The sequence below is a fragment of the Microtus oregoni genome, unplaced genomic scaffold (assembly GCF_018167655.1).
Source record: "Microtus oregoni isolate MIOR12 unplaced genomic scaffold, Mior012 000005F_ref0000423, whole genome shotgun sequence".
Lineage (NCBI taxonomy): Eukaryota > Metazoa > Chordata > Mammalia > Rodentia > Cricetidae > Microtus > Microtus oregoni.
The window spans coordinates 19,479,937-19,499,698 of NW_024543064.1; the positions used below are offsets into that span (position 1 = coordinate 19,479,937).

The window sequence follows — 19,762 nt, forward strand, 5'->3', positions numbered from 1 at the left end:
TAGTTTGGGTTTTGGGGGCTTGCTTTGTCTGAGGCAGGGTTTTCTATAGCTCAGACTGACTAAAGATGACCTTCACCCTCAGGTGTTGAGGTTATTAGCATGTGCACCACTGTACCTCGTTCACACGGTCCTGGGCCTCCGCATCAGGGCTTTGTGATGGTAGGCGAACACACGCCACCAACCGAGAGAGGGGCTCATGGGGTCGCCCAGCTGGCCTCTAATTCCAGCCGTTCTGCCTTCACCTCCCAGTTGCCAGGAGCACAGGTGTGTGACATCTTTCTGGCTCTCTTCTGTATTCGCACTGGTGCTATTTAGAGTATTTTGTTTGTTTTTATTTTTTTTTTATAATTTATTTATTTATTTGTTTTTGATTTTTCGAGACAGGGTTTCTCTGTGGTTTTGGAGCCTGTCCTGGAACTAGCTCTTGTAGACCAGGCTGGCCTCGAACTCACAAAGATCCACCTGCCTCTGCCTCCCAAGTGCTGGGATTAAAGGCGTGCGCCACCACCGCATAGGTGCATTGGTGTGAAGGTGTCAGATCCCCTGGACCTGGAACAGTCAGTTGTGAGCTGCCATGTGAGTTTTGAGAATTGAACCCTGGTGCTCTGGAAGGGCAGCCAGTCTCTAACCACTGAGCAGTCTCTCCAGCCCCGCTGCTGTATTCTTGCATATAGACACCAACATCAGTGAGTAGCTATGGGTTAGGCTTTAGTAGAATGTCATCTCTGATTTGCATGCAGTCTTTCAAGGTTCATATTGCCCATTTTAGAGGCGAGGAAACTGAGGCTCCAGGAGGCTGAAGAACTGACAGGCAGCCTTGCCACATTTCACAGTGAAATCAAATTGGTCCCAAGTCACCCATGGTGGCAATGGCATTGACTCGCACTGCTTTTGCACGGCCATACAGTTACAGCCTGTGTGATCATCCTGTGTCCCCAGGCCTCGCACTAAGCCTTCGTAGGTGGCAGGGCTCCGCCACCCTCTGGGATGAGCAGAAGTGGTTTTGTGGAGATTACAGTGACCAGATCTCAAACTTTATGGTTAACCTTGAGCTGGTGCTGGGGACAGGGAGAGTGCTAACTACTGTGGGGGCAGTTGGGTAGCAGACAGGCAGTTCCTTCCTTCCTTAGCTTTCTCTGGAGCTGCGGCCTGCCTAGCATGTGACACCCAGGGCTCTACTTGTAGCATTACAGAAAGAAAAGCCTTTCCAGTAGCCCAGGCCCACCCTGCCCTGGGGGGTGGAGTCTTGTTCCACACCAGTCCTGGCTGCCACTGACAGTCCAAGCCCAAAAAAGGCTGAGCTTCTGGTTGAGGGTGGTGGTGGACTTGCTCTGGGGGCAACAAGCTGTTGTTGGTAGCGGCTGAACAGAGCAGGTGGCCGGTAGACTGACTCATTATCACCCCTGCAAGCCTCCTTTGACCAAACTGACCTCCGTCCAGCACCTGAGCGGCACCTGTGCTCAGGCTCTTGTTCCCTCTGGCTCTTGGAAGCTTCACTTTGTCTGTCAAACTCTGGAGGGGAGCAGAGCTTACTACCAGAGATTAGAACAGGCTCCCTCTGCTCTGTGAGAGGAGGGTTTCTGGGGTCTCGTGAGATTCCCAGTAGGTTCTCCCAATACTAAAGAGGGTCTGTATCTTTCATTCATAGATTCCAGAGGTTTCCTTATAACTTGCTGTGTGTCCGTAGTGTTCCTATAGCAACAGTAATAGTGTCAGTTTATATTTACAAGGCTGGCATCCCTCATCTGGAAATCCTAAATGCTTCAAAAGCAGAGACCACAGCCAGAAAATTCCACACCAGCCCCCAGCTGGCAGACTGGGCTGAGAACACAGGTGTAGTAAAAATCGTCGACAAGTTACTCTCTGGAGCTAGGTAAGGTGGCTCCTGTTTTTAATCCCAGCAGAGGCAACAGGTCTCTCTGAGTTCAAGGCCAACCAACAGTGAGATCCAGGCCAGCCAGGGCTACGCAGTGAGACCCTCTCTTAAAACAATAATGAAAGGTGGCTCAGTGGTTAAGAGCACTGACTGCTCTTCCAGAGGACCCGGGTTCAATTCCCAGCACCCACATGACAGCTCACAACTGTCTGAAGATCCAGTTGCAGGGAATCTGACACTTCACACCAATGCAATTTAACCAAAGTTAAATAAATCATAAAAATATTAAAAAAAAGGCCGGGTGGTGGTGGCGCACGCCTTTAATCCCAGCACTCGGGAGGCAGAGGCAGGCGGATCTCTGTGAGTTCGAGACCAGCCTGGTCTACAAGAGCTAGTTCCAGGACAGGCTCCAAAACCACAGAGAAACCCTGTCTCGAAAAACCAAAAAAAAAAAAAAAAAAATTAAAAAAAAATAATGAAAATAAAAATTACTTTCTGGCTATGTGTAAAAGACCTGTATAAAACCTGTGTGGCTTGGGTTCCTCCGCTCTCTAGACATGTTATTACGTATAGGTAGATATTCCAAAATCTGAAAAATGCCCAAATCTAGAACACTTCTGTTTCCTAGTATTTCAGCCTCTCCTAGGCTCTTGCTAAATGCTAGACATTGTGTTAAACCCACTTAGTAAATTCTTAGCTAGTCTTCCCAGCAACCATCAGGGGTGGAGCCGATTATGTTCCAGTTTATTCATTTATGTTGCAGAGAAGCTGATTTGATCTGCCTAGCTCAGTAAGAGGTTGGGTAGAGATGTATGTCCATATATCTTGCTAGCTTGAAAGCCCCTGTAAAGACGGGGACAGCAGTGGGTAGAAAGCCAGTGCCCCGGGGGCAGCGGGTCGGGGTCTGGTAGGAAGTCGTCACATCAGTAACTTGGAAAGAACTAGGCCTTTGCCTGCTGGCTTGTTCTGGTTCCTCGGTCAGGACCAAGGTCAGGGACTCCCGGGACTCAGCACTGTGCCTCAGGCTGCTGCGCACTTCCAGCCTCGCTGCTGAGAGAGGCTGGGACCACCTGATCTCTGTTCTGCTGAGGAAGAAACTGAGGCTCAGAAGGGAAAGGGCCTCTTTTTTTTTTTTTTTTTTTGTTTTGTTTTGTTTTGTTTTTGTTTTTCGAGACAGGGTTTCTCTGCAGCTTTGGAGCCTGCCCTGGAACTAGCTCTGTAGACCAGGCTGGTCTCGAACTCACAGAGATCCGCCTGCCTCTGCCTCCCGAGTACTGGGATTAAAGGCATGCGCCACCGTCGCCCGGCGGGAAAGGGCTTCTTTAGTGGCAAGTAGAACTCCAGACAGCACTCAAGCCCAGTGTCCTCAAACTTCCCAGCCTGCGCCTCTCAGCTCTCCTGTGCACAGCTGCTAAGTAGGCACTTACCAACCGCCAGTCCTGGAGCTTAGACCCTTGTCACTGTGCTCCTCTTCTCTACGGGTGAGGCAGCCGTTAAGTCACTTACCCAGGAGCACCTGCTCGTAAGTGGAAAGGTCAGGACTTGAACCCCTAGCCTGCCTCAGCCTTAAAGCTTGTCTTCTTCCTCTGCTTACTGATTCCTAGCTCCTTTTTGTTCTTTTTTTTTGTTTGTTTGTTTGTTTTTTTTTTTGTTTTTCGAGACAGGGTTTCTCTGTGGCTTTGGAGCCTGTCCTGGAACTAGCTCTGTAGACCAGGCTGGTCTCGAACTCACAGAGATCTGCCTACCTCTGCCTCCCGAGCGCTGGGATTAAAGGCGTGCGCCACCATCGCCCGGCTTCTTTTTTTTTTTTTTTAACATTTACGTATAATTCATTTTACATTCCAATCAAGGTTCTCCCTTTCCCCCTCCCCCTCCTAACCATCGGGAGTCGACAGTTTCTACCTCCTAGTTCTGCCCAGGACTGCCCTTGATGAAGGGATACATGCAAGCAAAATACTGTATACACAATAAATAATTAAATCTTAAAGAGAGGGGGCTCTAGGGGTGCAGCTCAGTTGGTAGAGTGCCTGTCTAGCATCACAGGCTCTGGGTTTGATACCAGCACTGCAAAAACTAGGTGTGAAGCCAGCCTGGGCTACAATGAGAACCTGTCCTGTCAAAAAGATAAATTTGTCTCTGGGTGGTGGTGGGACATGCCTTTAATTCCAGCACTTTGGAGGCAGAGGCAGACCAATCTCTGTTTTTTTTTTTTTTAAAGGCTGTCCTGGAACTCACTTTGTAGCTCAGGCTGGCCTTAAACTCAGAGAGATCCACCTGCCTCTGCCTCCTGAGTACTGGGATTAAAGACTGGTGCCACCAAGCTCAACTGTTTCGTTTTAGGATTTATTTTTATTTTATGTGTATATGTTTATGGGTGTTTTGCCTCCATGTATGTCTGTATACCACATACATGCAGTGCCCAGGGATTCCAGAAGAGGGCATTAGTTTTGTTTTGTTTTTTAAGATTTACTTATTTATTATGTATACAATGTTCTGCCTGTGTATATGCCTGCAGGCCAGAAGAGGGTACCAGATCTTATTACAGATGGTTGTGAACCATCACTTGGTTGCTGGGAATTGAACTCAGGACCTTTGGATAAGCAGGCAGTGCTCTTAACCACTGAGCCATCTCCAGCCCTGCATTAGATTTTTTTTTAATTTATTATTTTTTTTTTCATGGTGGTGGTGGTAGTTTATCAAGACAGCTCTGACTGTCTTGGAACTCGATTTGTAGACAAGGCTAGCCTTGAACTCACAGAAATTTGCCTGCTTCTGCCTCCTGAGTTTTGAGATTAAAGGTGTGCGCCACCACCACCCAGCAGCAGGCATTAATTCTTTAGAACTGAAGTTGCAGGTGGTTAACAGCCACCATGTGAGTGCTGGAAACCAAACTCAGGTCCTCTCCAGAGCAACAACACATGGGCTTAGCCACTAAGACATCCTTTCAGCTCCTACGTTTTTTATTTTTATTTTTTTAAGGTTGAAGATGTTGAGACGGTCTCCTACAGTCCCAGCTTTTCTCCATCTTGCTAAGTAGCCAAGGCTGAGCTTGAATTCCTGAGTCTCCTTTCATCTGCCTGCTAAGTGCTGGGATTACAGAATGCCTGGCCAGTCTTGTGTTCTTTTTTTTTTTAATATTTATTTATTTATTTATTTATTATGTATACAATGTTCTGTCTGTGTGTATGCCTGCAGGCCAGAAGAGGGCACCAGACCTCATTACAGATGGTTGTGAGCCACCATGTGGTTGCCGGGAATTGAACTTAGGACCTTTGGAAGAACAGGCAATGCTCTTAACCACTGAGCCATCTCTCCAGCCCCCAGTCTTGTGTTCTTTGTTTATTTGAATTATATATATGTATGTATGTGTGCCTGTTTGAGTTTGTGTGCACTATATGGTTTTAGGTGTCTGAGGAGGCCAGAAGGAAGTTGTGCAGTACAGGTTGTTGTGAGCTGTTTAGTGTGGGTACTGGGACTGTATTTAGGTCCTCTGCAAGAGCAATAAGTACTTTTAACTGCTGAGCATCTCTCCAATGCTCATCTTAGAGTGTTCTGCCTGCATATATGCCTTCAGGCCAGAAGAGGGCACCAGATCTCATCACAGATGGTTGTGAGCCACTGTGTGGTTGCTGGGAATTGAACCTGGATCCTCTGGGAGAGCAGCCAGTGGTCTTAACCTCTGAGCCATCTCTCTAGCCCTCATCTTGTGTCTTAAGGGACTCTGGGAAAGTGTTTGGAGCTAGAAAATGACCCGGAAGGGGTATTGGAAAGGAGGTAGCTGTGTGTGATGAGCTGGGAAAGGGAGTCTTCTAGAGTGACTCTGGTGATACAGGCCTGGCTTGCACCGGGCGACCATCTGGAGAGAACACACTCAGACCCTGTGACTGGCCAGGCCAGGATGAAGGGAGGAAGTTTTCTGTAGAGAGTTTATAGTAGCTACTTGTTGCTGATTAAAATGTCTAAGAAAGATAACTTAGGAGAGGAGAGGAGCAGCCTAACTAGAGATGGCTCAGCGGTTAAGAGCGCTCTTCCAGAGGAACTGGGTTCAATTCCCAGCAACCCATGGCGGCTCACAACCATCTATAACTCCTGTCACAGGGGATCTGTCTTGAGAGCCTGTCTCAGAGTTTCTCTTTGTAGCCCTGGCTGTCCTGAAGCTCACTCTGTGGCCCAGGCTGGCCTCGAACTCAGAGATCCACCTGCCTCTGCCTCCTAAGTGCTGGGATTAAAGGTGTGTGCCACCATGCCCTGCTACAGTTGCTCAGGGTTTCGGAATCTCATCCATCACGGCAGGAAGAGGCACCCAGGGTTGGGAATATAACCTTCAAAGACCTGTGCCTTTGACCTGACGCTGCCTTCTAAGCCCGGTCTCCTTGAGGCTCCACAGCCCCTCAGGACAGTGCAGCCAGCTACGAGATGAGTTTCACGAGGAGCGGGGGAGGGGGGAGTCTCAAACTGCAGCTTTACTCTCTTCACCAGCCCTATGTTTTAGATTTTTTAATGTATATAAGTGTCTTGCCCAAATGTATGCCTACGCGCACCATGTGTGTGCGTGCCCTCAGAGGCCAGAGGCGGTGTTGGAGCCTTTGGAAGTGGACTTAGGAATAGTTATGTCCACCATTTTGGTGTTGGAAACAGAGTTCTGGTACTCTACAGGAGCAGCAAGTGCTTTTAACCACTGGACTCTCTCCAGCCTTTTGTTTGTTTATTATTAGTAGTATTATTATTTGAGGCAGGGTTTTTCTCTGTTTACCAGGCTGGCCATGAACTGGCAGAGACCCAGATACCTCTGCCCCCGCCGGACTCCCCTTGTTTATTTTTAAGACAGAGGGGTTTTTGTTTTGTTTTGTTTTCAAGACAAGGTTTCTCTGTAGCTTTGGAGCCTGTCCTGGAACTTCCTCTGGAGACCAGGCTGGCCTCGAACTCACAGATTCGCCTGCCTCTGCTGTAAGACAGAGTTTTATGTTGTCCATGTTGGCCTCAAATTTGTCACAGCTGAGGGTAGCCTGGAATTTGTGATTCTCCTGCTTCTGCCTCCCAAGCATTAGGATTGCAGGCATGCCCAGCTCGATCCGGGATAATTTCTATTATTTATGTATTATATTGGGGATGATACTGGAGATTAAACCCAGGGATCAGGTGTGCTGGGCAAAGCGCTCTACCTTTGAGCTACAGCTCCACTGTGCTGCTGTAAACTGTATGAAAGGCCTCAAATCTAAGTTTTGAAACCTGGGTTCAAATCCTGGCTTTTCTGTGTCCTAGGCAAGTCTGTTAACGTGTTGAGCAAGTCTTAGCTGTAGGTAGGTAGGGATGCTGAGAGAAGTCTTTAAAGCATGTGGTTGGGGAGAAGGAGCTGTGTCTGCCTGAGTTCAAGACCAGATTAAACTCTGAAATAATACCCTGAATCAAGAGATAAACAACAGGGCAAAGTGAATGTTTCGCTTGGTAGAGTGCTTGCCCAGCATGCATAAAACCGGGTTCAGTTCCCAGCACCCCGTAGAACCAGATGTGATAGTTACCTATCTGTAATTCCAACTGTGAGAGGCAAGACGATCAGGATCATCCTCAGCTACATAGTGAGTCAAGGCCAGCCCGGCAACGTGATCCTGTCTCACAAAGAACCAAAATTTATTCACTGTTCTTGTTATTCCTATTTTTCATTAGAAAGCTAAGGCTTAGAGTTCAGTTGGCTCAGCCTCCTGGGCCCCAGCCCTGCCTTTTCCTGCTTCCTGTTCTAAAGAGGAAATCTTAAGGTGCTTGATTGCATTTTAAACACATGTGGTTAGGGTTATGGTAAGAGGCCCTTTGGTGGTTAGAACTGTGAGATTGGAATCCATGTGCCTCACCGGGCATGCCGAGCACCTGGGCTAGTGCTTAGTGCATTGGTAAGCATGCAGACACTAGTCTCTGGAGGTAAGCAGCCAAACAGGAAACTGTGGGACAGGCACGGTGTCCAGGAGCCGGTTGATAAGGGTTCCCAGGCTGAACACACTTGAACTCAGTGTCCCAGCAGAACAATAGGTAACTGGGCTCCAGTACCCCAGGAGGTGGATGCGAGAGAATCTCTGTGAGTTCAAGGGCAAACCGGCCTACCTAGTGAATTCCGGAGCCAGGGAAACAGCTGGGATTAAAGGGGTGCACCACCACATCAGCGGGCTACATACCCTTTTGATCTGGACCCTGAGATGTGAGTTCAGCAAATAGAACATGTAGGATTTGCAGACTTTGGGTAAACATGTTATTCCTTCCATTAAACAACAAGAAAAGAAAAAGGTTGATGCAACAGTTGTTTCTTTGTTACCTCCTGCTTGCAGTGTGGTCAGTAAACATCTTTTTCTAAACAAAAAGAGGAGGGAAAGAAACATTGTAGTCTATGCTGCCCTTGAGTGCACTTTTCCAGTTTCAGGCACAGCCACCACCACCCAGCACATTCTGTTAATGTTGTTATTGTTTTGATTACATTTTTACTTATTTATTAATATTTTGTTTTTAATTATGTATGAGGGGAGGGAAGTGTGGCTGCCAAGAGAGAGCAGAATTACAGGTGGGTATGAGCCACCTGGCATGGGTGCTGGGGACAGAACTCAGTTCCTCTGGAAGAGCAGGAAGCACTCTTAACCACAGAGCCCTCTCTCCAGCTCTTCTCTATAAGTAACACTGACTTTGGTGAGCAGTCAGGCCGGTGGATTATAGACGTCCATCCAGTTCCCTCTCTGGGGCGTTTATGTTGTTCCTTTAACTGTGCCGCCCTCGTGTAGTAAAGTTGAATCTAGACTCACTTAGATGCACACAACCTCCCTAAACCTTCCTAGGAGCTCTTCCCTGGTGGCCTTGCTCAGGGTGAAGGCCAGCAGATGTGTGTGCAGCTATGTGAGATTCGAGCACAGTCCCAGGCCTGAGTGAGTGTGGGTCTGTAAGCAGTTCCTAACGTTTGTCCCTACATTGGTGCGTCGTCCCCGACTCTCAGTTCCTGACCACATCCTCTCTGGCGTGGCTCCCCAATGGCAAGGGCCGTGGCCGATTTGGGCATCCCCATTTTCTCTCTTCCCACCCTCAGACAACACAGGCAGCTCCACATACCGACCGCCCCCTCGGACCCGAGAGGTGATGATCAACGGGCAGATGGTGAAACTGAAATACTGCTTCACCTGCAAGATGTTCCGGCCACCCAGGACCTCGCACTGCAGTGTCTGCGACAACTGTGTGGGTGAGTGGGGGCCTTGAGGACCCCAAAAGACTGAGTTTTGGATGCAGGAAGTCACATGTGGGGGCAAGACAGGCAGCATCTGAAATACTTAGGGGTGAGCCAGAAGGCTGCCTTTCCCAGACTGGCGGTGACATCTCTTGACCCAGGGTTGGTATATCCTGTCCCCCTAATCCCTAAGTAATTCTGCAGACAGAGACCTTGAGCTTGTCTCCCAGCTTCAGGCCACTCCTCAGTGAGTCCCTGATCCAAAAGCCTGGAGCAGTTAATACTGAAGGCGGGATGATCTAATTGAGAAAGAAGGCAGGGGAGTGAGAATCTGGAGGAGTGAAGTGGAGAGCCTGGACCACAACTGGAAGGTGGCTCTTGCCCACCTTCTTCTGCTTGGTTTGTGCCCTCACCCTGCTCCTCGGAAGCTCTACAGCTTGGGGAAGAGCCATGAAGGCCCCTTGGGAGGGTGTCATAAGGGAGAGTCTGTATGACACCCAAGTGAGCTGAGCCATGGTGACAGTGCACAGTTCCCAGAGCAGTGACTTCATCTTGCCAGCTCAGCACTCCCTGAAGAGGGGAGCTGGGACAGGAGGCAGTGAAGTGGGTGACTCAGGGGGTGTTATTCATCCCTGCCAGTCTGCCCTACCCACCTCCTTAGAGGGCACCAGCCTTGGCATAAGGCCTGCAACGGGCATATGACCCAGATTCCCACAGGGACTTTCCTCACCAGCCTGGGTGTGACTCCCACCCCCAGGGACTTAATACTGGTATGAGCTCAGTCCCTTGCCTTGGCCTCTGGTGCCAGCTCTCCATGAGTTACTTAGCGGCCCAGCCCTCTCTGGGCCTCAGGCCCGAGCTGTTGGCATGTAGGTAGTATTAGGCCATGGTCTGTGAGACTTTGAAGCAGGCACTCTGTGGGATCCTGGAGATCTCAAGGGTCTACGAGCAAAGCTGTATAAAAGAGGGCTAACAGAGCAGGTGACAGGGCCCCCTGCCTAGTTTGAGGTCACAGGAGACGTTTTAAGGGAGTGGCTTTGTAGTTGGCATCAGAAGGAGTTACTATGGAGCTAAAAGAATAGACAGGGAGTGTGTCAGGCAGTGGGTGGGAACTGATGATCAAGGGCTAGAAGTCGGGTGTGTCCACGGGAGGGCAGGAGTCAGCTGGTGTTGAGGGGTGGGGGATGGGAGAGCGCCAGCCTGGGGGAGGGCTACCACCATTGCTGGTTGGAGACCCACACTGACTCCTTCCCTTTCTAGAACGGTTTGACCATCACTGCCCCTGGGTGGGCAACTGTGTCGGGAGACGGAACTACCGCTTCTTTTATGCGTTCATCCTCTCCCTCTCCTTCCTGACAGCCTTCATCTTCGCCTGCGTGGTCACCCACCTGACTCTGCGTGAGTGGGGGGACGACAAGGGGTGGAGGAGGACTGGCCAGTGAGCTCAGCCCTAGCAGCGGGCTGTGGTCACCACCCCCTGAGCTGTGTCTCTGTCTCTTCCTTCCTAGGTTCTCAAGAAAGCAGCTTCCTCTCCACTCTGAAAGAGACACCAGCAAGATATCTTTTGCCAGTTGTCACCCTGGGTGGGAATTGAGGCCTCTTCGTGGGGTGGGACGGTGGGGCCGTGTTTTTTCTCTGGAATCCACTCTACCAGTTACTCTGTTAGTACCTGCACTAGAGCTGACTTTAAATAGGTTGTCACGGGGAGGGGCTGCGCACACAACCTCAGGACACTGTCCCTGCTTACAAAGGCCTGGCAAAGAGTGGGTTTCTTTTCTTTTTTTCTTTTTATGTGTATCATTTTTGCCTATATGCATGTCTGTGTGAGGGTGTCAGGAGTTAGTTGGGAGCTGCCATGTGGGTGCTGGGAATTGAACCTGGGTCCTCTGGAAGAGCAGTCAGTGCATCCAACTACTAAACCATCGCTCTAAGCCCAAGAGTGTATTTCTTAATTAAATCTTTGTTTATTTTATCTTGCCTGGAGGCAGTGGGAGCATGCCACACAGCACACAAAATAGAGATGGGGACAACTTGACACTCAAACTCAGGTCATCAGGTTTGGTGACAAGTGCCTTTACCCATTGAGTCATGTCACCAGCCTGCATGTTCCTTAGGAGGTCAAGCTCCATGGACTACTTCATGGCCAAGATCCTGTGGCTACAATTCCCTGTGCCAGCTGGGCGGTGGTGGCGCACGCCTTTAATCCCAGCACTCGGGAGGCAGAGACAGGATGATCTCTGTGTGAGATCGAGGCCAGCCTGGTCTGCAGATCAAGTTCCAGGATAGCCACCAAAGCTACAGAGAAACCCTGTTTCGAAAAACAAAAATAATATAAAATAAAACAAAACAAAAGAATTCCCCATGCCATCCCTAGCCCAGATCCTGACTTGCTCCTCAGGACTCCCGCCTGTTTCTGGGGTGCAGGAGGTGATCTGCCGAGAATGATGACTGGACACCTGCCACTGTGGGGATATAGCTCCAGGGAAGGGTGGGTGAGAACAGGCTCCCAGGGTCTCCACCCTCCCCCGCATGTGTCCTTGACAGTTCCACTGTGCTGGAGTTGGTCATCTGCTTCTTCTCAATCTGGTCCATCCTGGGCCTCTCAGGGTTCCACACTTACCTCGTCGCCTCCAACCTGACAACTAACGAAGATGTGAGTAAAGCTGGGGGGCTGGGGAGCCTGGCTGTGTCTCTTGATGCATTGCATCCTGCTTGTGACAGAACTGGGATCCATACTCCCGTGCATGGCATGGTTGAGAGATGTGGCCTTTGGTCATAATTCTGGGAAGGGCCAGTCCAGGGTTGATGCCCAGAAGTCACGACCCCGACTTCGCATCTACCACACTGCACCTGTAGGCATCAGAGTTCTGACTGGGGTTCCAGAAGTCTGTGCACTGAGAGGCATTGTTAGAACAGAATGGCGGCGTGGCCCCGTTGCCCTCCCAGCTATTCACTTGTAAGCCACTGTCAGCCAGCATTATTTGAGCACCCACTGTCCCCAGTCCAGACATGACCTCCCCTCACTGTCCTCCAGCCCTGAAAAAGAAAACGGTACTGTTATGTTTCCAGGGTTGCTGTACAACATTGATCAGAGGCCCCACCATCCAAAAGAAAACGGATCCACTTCAGACGAGGCATAGGCCTGTAATCCTGGCACTTTGTAGACCCGGGCAAGAGGGCCTGTGGTTTGGCTTCAGGCTAGTTTGGACTGTGTGGGGAGACACTGACTTGGCAAAATAAAAGGGGGGTTGGGAAGAGAAAGAAAAGGAGGCTAGTTAGTCTGCTGGCACAGGCCCGTAATCCCAGCTGCTCTAGAGACTAGGACAGGGATTGAAAATTCAAGGTGAGAATGGACAGTCTGTCTGAGACAAAAAGTAAAAAGAGAACAGGGATGTAGTTCAGTGGAAGAACACTTACGTAGCATGGGCAAGGCCCTGCCTTCAATCTCAGTATCCAGAGATGGAGGAGGGACTGGAGGCTTGGTGGTTAAGAGCACTGGCTACTCTTCTGAGGACCCAGGTGTGTAACCCTGTTGTACTAGTCCTAGGTAATCTGGTGCCCTCTGCTGGCCTCCTCCAACACTGCACACATGTGATACACATGCATAAAGGCAAGACACCCATACACATAGAATACATAATAAACGGAAGAATGAGAAGGAAGCCACCTCCAGGAGCAGTGGCACACGCGTGTTATCCCAGCACTTGAAAGGTGGAGACAGGAAGATGAGGAATTCAAGGTCATCCATGGCTACATAGAAATTTGAAGACTGGGGCTGGAGAGATAGTTCAGTGGTTAAGAACACTGACTACTCTTCCAGAGGTCCAGGTTCAATTCCCAGCACCCACATGGCAGCTCACAACTGTCTGTGACTCCAGGTCTAGTGGACTCAACACGCTCACACAGATATACACGCAGGCAAAATACCAAAATGCACATAAAGTAAATAAGTTGCTTATTAAAGAAAAAGAAAGGAGGGGGCTGGAGAGATGGCTCAGTGGTTAGGGGCACTGACTGCTCTTTCAGAGGTCTTGAGTTCAATTCCCAGCAACCACATGGTGGCTCACAACCATCTGTAATGAGATTTGGCACCCTCCTCTGGTGTGTGGGCATATATGGAGGCAGAATGTTATATACATAATAAATAAATAAATCTTTAAAAAAAAAAAAGGAAGTTAGAGGATACCTCAGGACACATATGACCGGCCTGGTCTACAAACTGAGTTCCAGGACACAGAGAAACCCATCTCAAAAAACCAAACCAAAAAGAAGAAAGAAAAAAAAAATCCCACAACCTCTCACAGTCTCATTTGAGAAAGCAAAACTGTACACATTGATAAGGGCAGAAAGGGCATTAGCCCCAGCCCACCCTATCACCAGTGGGTTTCCTGAGTGCCGGTTCTACAGGATCTTCCTGGAACTTAAACAGAAAGGGGTGCTTGGCCCAGCAAGTGTGGAAACTTCTGGGTGACAATTAAATGGGTCTTTCCTGCTGAGCCCCTCAATAGCGTCAACCCAGGGCTTCCCGAGGCAGAAAGGATGTCCAGGGTCATGTAGTTGAGTGGCAGGGTCAAAATGGTTCCGCCTGCTTCGTGCCCTCAACCCTGCCCTCTCTGTTAGTTGGTGTCCTAGTTAGCGTCACTGTTGCTGAGATGAAACACCAAGACCAAAAGCAAGTTGGGGAAGAAAGGGTTTATTTGGCTTACATTTCCACATCACCATCATCAAAGGGAGTCAAAACAGGAACTCAGACCGGGAAGGAACCTGGGGGCAGGAGTTGATTCAGACACCAAGGAGTGATGCTGCTTACTGGCCTGCTCAGCCTGCCGCCTGCTTTCTTTTTATTTATTTTTTTTCGTCTTTATTTTTTGAGACAGGGTTTCTCTGTGTAGCTTTTGGAGCTTGTCCTGGAACTCGCTCTGTAGACCAGGCTAGCCTCGAATTCACAAAGATCTGCCTGCCTCTGTCTCCCAAGTGCTGGGATTAAAGGCGTGCGCCACCACCACCCAACCAGCCTGATTTCTTACAGAACCCAGGACCACTAGTCCAGGGTTGACTCCATTCACAGTGAACTGCCCCTCCCCCATCAATCACTAATTAATAAAATGTTCTACAGGTTTGCCTATAGGCAGATCTTAGGGAGGCATTTTCTTAATTGAGGTTCCCTCTTTCAGATAAGGATAGCTTGTATCGAGTTGATGTCAAGCTGTCTAGCACAGGTGGGAAGCCAGGGTAGAGATGTCTACCCAGACAGCCTCCTTTGGAGACTTCCTTTTGCTTGTCCTCTGTGCTAGTTGGAGCCTTCTGGTCTGCGCTGGCTGCCTCCCAGAAGTCCCCAGAACTGGTTTCTAAGTGGGACTCTTGCTGGCCTCTGGGTTCCATTTCTAGAAAGTGCAGAAGGAGCCCAGTGGTTGATGCTTTGCATGTATAATCCTCAGCACTGCTAGAGGAAGTGGGGACAGACGGAGGCCGCTTACCCAGCTTCTTCTCTTTCCAGATCAAAGGATCTTGGTCCAGCAAGAGGGGCGGTGAGGCCTCTGTCAACCCTTACAGCCATAAAAGTATTGTCACCAACTGCTGTGCTGTGCTCTGTGGTCCCCTACCTCCCAGGTAAGCCAGGACATGTAAGAGAGGTCACAGGGAGGTGGCCCTGAGGCTGGACCCCTCCTGGGAGTTGTGGAGGGTCTGGATCTTAGCAGGCCTTTCTCCCTGCACAGACATGGATTCATTTGCTGTCCTCTATTCTGCTGGATGTCTGAGAAATTCTGAGGACGGCTGTTAGTTTTAATCACATTTGCTCCTGTGTAGAATAAAAATAAGTACCACCTGGCATGGTTGTACCTGCCTGTAATCCTCACACTTGAAGACTAAGGTTAGGAGGATTGCTTCATGTTCAAGACCAGGCTGGGATCCACAGTGACACTGTTTCAAAGGAGGAACGTACAAAATAGTAAAGATCATGGGGTATTCTGTGTAACTCTACTTCCCAGAGATACCACAGTGACTGTCATGACCACAGTAGGTGACCTGCCTTTCTTGTACAGGGTGAGGTCACCACCACTTTCCTCAGGAACCTTGGTGCTTCAACCCTGCTGCCAGCAGGGGGCACCAGAGCTCCAGAACCCGAGTTAATGGCCATGGGCACTGCGGGGGGTAGCTGTTCTTTCTTACTTTTCTCTCACTTGCAGCCTGGCTTCTTGGCATCCAGACAGCTGAGTCCGCTTGAATTAATAACAATGAATAAACTTGGGAGATAGAGGCAGGTCAGAAGTCCTAGATCATCCTCAGCTACATCCTCAAGTAGCAAGGCTACTTGGGATCCTGTCTCAAGAAACAAAAACATTCTGGCATGGTGGCAGAATGCGCCCCCCCCACCTTTTCTTTTTAAGACAGAGTTTCTCTGTATAGTCCTGGCTGTCTGGAACTTGCCCTGTAGACCTCAAACTCTCCAAGATCCGCCTGCCTCTGCCTTCCTAATGCTGGGGTTATTGGTGTGCACCGCCACCCAGGAGCACTTGCCTTTTTAATCTTAACAGAAACAAGCAGATCTCTGAGCAAGAGCAGCCTGGTCCTCATGATGAGTTCTAGGACAGTCTACAATCTATAGAGCTAGAGCTGTATAGTGAGACAATGCCTAAAAATAGTAATAATAACAAAACCAAACTAATGGATGAATTATCTGGAAAAGCCAGGTGCACAGAAGGTCTTACTTTAAGTGTGTTTACTTGTGTGTGTGTATGCACCTACAGTGGTGTGCATATGGAAGTCAAGAGTCCTTGGGCTTGAACGCAAGTCATCATCAGGTTTGGTGGCAAACACTTTTGCCCATTGAACAACTGAACGGAAAGCAGCTTCCATTTGCCCAGCTTTTCTAGAGCTGGGTCTTTTCTGGGAAGACATTGTCTGTGTTGTCACGTGCCTAGAGCCTTGTCAGAGGCTCATGCCCTGTCCTTATGTTTTGGAAGCCTGATCGACCGGCGGGGATTCGTGCAGTCTGACGCTGTATTGCCCTCACCCATCAGAAGTGACGAGCCAGCCTGTGGGGCCAAGCCAGACGCCAGCATGGTAGGAGGCTACCCCTGAATGTGACTCAGTGCTTGCCACCTGCTGCCTGCCCTCTACGCCTGCCGGGACCCTCCCCATACCATCCGAGGGAAGCAGAGCTGCCAAAGACTCAAGTCTTTTCGTATTTATTTCCCATCCTGCACAGCGTTCTCTGAACTGCCACAGAACTGTGCCCTCTTGCTCCTCAAACCCAGGTTCCCACAGTTTGGGCCCTAGGTCCCTGAATTGATCGGTGGCAGGAGAGGAGAGCCACGGCCTCTGGAGGCCACCAAGGAAACCATGCCAAATCACTGCCTGTGCCCAGGGAGACCCAGTGTGAGTGAGGGTGTGAACTGAGTGGGCAGCCTCCCAGCCGGAGGCATTCTTGGACCCTGGGGAGCCGGGGCTTCTGGAAGCAGGACTGCTGAGCAGCTGGCCCTGGAGCACAGTGGCAGGCCAGCGCCTGCCCTTGGACTCCTGGTCTGGGGCTCCCGCATTCCCTTTGAGATGTGCAAGGCTATTTTGGTGGTCTTGGGGGGGGGTATATGGAATTGGCCAGTAGGATAGAGCTGGGGTACCAGTAGAGAGCATGGGCAGAGAGTGGGAGACAGCCTGTGTCATAGGAAGCCAAACCAGCCATCCAGGCCCCAGAACCTCAGCTCCTATAGAGTCCTGGGCAGCACAGTAGGAATGGGAATGGGGACCCTGCCTTCCGCAGCCCATGGAGACTCTCAAGGATCCTTTCCTGTGTCACCACCCCTCCCCCCAGTCTCTTCCAAGTCAGAGCTAGAGGTGGGTGGGTTAGTGATGCTGGCAATACTTGAAACGGGTTTATTAATGCTTGGTATTTTGCACAATTTTATAGACCTCTTTTTTACATGGCCTTTTTTTTTTTTTTTTTTTTGGATTTTTGAGACAGGGTTTCTCTGTAGCTTTTGGTTCCTGTCCTGGAACTAGCTCTTGTAGACCAGGCTGGCCTCGAACTCACAGAGATCCTGCCTCTGCCTCCCGAGTTACATGGCCTTTTTTTAAAAATAGAAGTTAATGTGTTACTATCTGTGTAGTGCCAAATCAAGGGTTTTCAGAAGGCTAGGTGGTTTAATAAATGTTTTACAGCAGATCTAGCTATGAATGTGTGTGTGTGAGAGTGTGTGTATGTGTGTGTGTGTGTGTGTGCGCGCGCGCACGCGCGCACCTGTGTACAAATACAGCTGACTTCCATATCCCTGGGCTATTCCGTCTCCCTGTTACCTACCCTGTGTTCAGAAGCAGCCTGACTTGTAGGGGCTGGGAAGATGGTGCATTAATCACAAGAGACCCCTGGGCTCCTGCCCTTCCCTTCTGCCATAGCCTTCAGACAACCTGTGGCTAGGGACTCGGCCACCCAGCCCCCAGGTCAGGCTCCCAGCTGTAACCTGCCCCAACAGGCTGAGGCTAGGTGTGGTGGGTGGGGTGACTGGTCTGGGGAGCGGGGAGCAGCTGCCATTCTGCAAGCCACACCCCCCTTGGCTCTCTGCTCTGTATATGCACCCCCCCCCCATGCTAGAGAGTCGGAGACAACACATTTCTGCTAATTTGGGATGAAGAAAGAAGCAGAATAGGCCAGGAGGCTTATTGGTTGGCCAGGACCCTCATAACACATCGTCCTGCTGCTGGGATCTGTAGTTTCTAATCAAAATAGAGACTTGTTCTTTTAGGACCCCCACTTTGGCCCTTCAAGTGGGCTGAAGCCCTTGGATCATAGCATAGGAAGTCACTCCAACTTCTCTGCCTTGCTCCTAAGGCTAGTGGGTCCCACACAGAGCCGGGGAGTGTGCTAGCTGGGAGAAAAGCTTCAGAGCCCTAGGCCATCCTGCAGTGGCTCTGGGAGGTAGATGAGGGCTGGAGGAGGCTCCCTAACCTGCCTGTTATTTAAGCCAGTATTCATTTGTTCCTGCTTGTAATAAACTTCGTTTTTAGGAGCTGATTTGCTTTGGTTTGGTTTTTGTTGGCTTTTATTTTGCCGAGTTCCTGGTTTGTAGCATAGCTCTGGGTTCTTCCCTGGGAAATGGGAGGCCGGTAGCCGGTGATAGCGGGAACTCTGCAGCAGAGGGACTATGGCTAACCCGCCTTCACCATGTCTGCCTTCTTGTGGCTCAGGAATTGGTACTTCCTGAGCTCTTTCCTGCTAACTTTGCACCCCGATCCCCAGCGATTGCTCAGCTAAAGACATGTTTGGGGCAGTAGGTCCAAGTTGGAACTTCTTATCCCTGCCCCAACCCAAACCTCCTAGGTAGCCAGAACGGCCAGGCAGATGATAACATAGGCCGACCTCTCTGGTATCTCCTCCAGGAGGACACCTGTCAGGACTTTGCCATCTCCTGCACAGCCTGAGGGGAGCTAACAGGCCTCTCTGCAGAGGGTTAGCTGGTAAGACCTTGTCTCACCTGTCAGCCAGCCCTGCCCACTCTCCACACACCATCTCATCAATGCATGCCTACCGACTTCACCAAGTCCATCCATCTCTGTCTGGTGTGCGGTGTGGTGTGTGTGCTGGTGGTGGCAGGTCCCCAGGAATCCCCCCCAACAGAAGGCTCTTAGTCCTGCCCACTCCCTCCTTGGATTGAGGCTCCCTGAGAGCACCTGTCCTTTCAGAAGAGGAAGGGTGAGACTGGGAAGGTGGCACACCTGCCCTGAGAGGCCTGGCCAGTGCTGTTGGTGGACTGATGTGCAGGGCCCTCAGGTCACTAGCACCTCCGCATCCTGCTGTGTGCCCCCGCCATGCCCCCTCGCCTGCCGCTGTTCCTCTCCTGCTCTGTTGCCTGCTGCCTGAGCTTTGGCCCTTTTCTGGGGGAGAGACAGGTACTGTGGTACCTTTGACCCCACTCAGGGCCCCTGCAGGCTACCTCTTCCATCTGTCTGTCCGCTAACCCTTTCTCTTCTCCTCCTTTGCCATCCTGCGGATCATCCAGTATGCGCGGGGGCTGAAGGAGCTCCTGAGGACCGCCACTCTCTGCCTCTCCAGGAGTGGCCTGGGGGGAGCCAGGCACCCTGCGCCTCCACCTGCCTAACCTGTGGCCCGTCTGCCACCATCTGTGCCTACAGGGTCTGTCCCCCAGCCTGTCCTACTTGTGTGCTCTCTAGAGCTCCCCACAGCGGGCAGGTGCTGACCTCCTGGCCCCTGCCCCCACTCCTTGCTGACCAGAGTATAGAAAAGCCATACTGCAGCCTCAGCACAATACACACTACTGTAACCCTGCCGATCTTCCCCCTCTCCTCCTCCCCTCATGCCCCTTCCCCAGATGTGTGAGGTGTCAAGACTCTTCAGGAATCTTGCCTTACAGCCTCCCCCCAGTCAGCAGAGCCATAGGCAAGCCAAGCAGGTTCCTTCAGGAGCTATCTGGGTGTTGACGCTGCTGAACAGGTTTGGGGACTGTTCTGAGCACAGCGGCTCAGCACTATTCCCACGCCCCCATCCCCCCAGGAGGATGCGAGGTGTGAGCCTGTGTATCCCTGGCCCCAGGCACCAAGGGCTGGCTACACAGCTCCACTTCTTCCAGGGACCCAAAGGGAACTGGGCCAGACTTGGGAAGACTAGCTGCGCCCAGCACGGGGCCGCTCACCTGCTGTCCACTACCTTTTCTAACAGAAATAAAGAGCCCTCTCTTCTT

General features: G+C 50.6%; 1 protein-coding gene across 4 annotated transcripts in view; it reads left to right on the forward strand.

Annotated features, from left to right (window-relative positions):
- The window catches only part of Zdhhc18 (zinc finger DHHC-type palmitoyltransferase 18), a 32,415-nt gene extending 12,653 nt beyond the window's left edge, over nt 1–19,762 (forward strand). Inside the window, exons 3-10 of one of the 4 annotated variants that reach the window (XM_041652003.1) lie at nt 8,934–9,083; nt 10,329–10,466; nt 10,577–10,625; nt 11,619–11,721; nt 14,566–14,678; nt 16,034–16,133; nt 18,444–18,521; nt 19,064–19,762. In XM_041652003.1, the coding sequence (XP_041507937.1) occupies nt 8,934–9,083; nt 10,329–10,466; nt 10,577–10,625; nt 11,619–11,721; nt 14,566–14,678; nt 16,034–16,133; nt 18,444–18,485 (695 nt within the window). In that variant the 3' untranslated portion in view covers nt 18,486–18,521; nt 19,064–19,762. Of the gene's footprint in view, nt 1–8,933; nt 9,084–10,328; nt 10,467–10,576; nt 10,626–11,618; nt 11,722–14,565; nt 14,679–16,033; nt 18,074–18,443; nt 18,522–19,063 lie in introns of those variants that run through there. The other 3 variants (XM_041652002.1, XM_041652005.1, XM_041652004.1) reach the window with 3 other exon arrangements.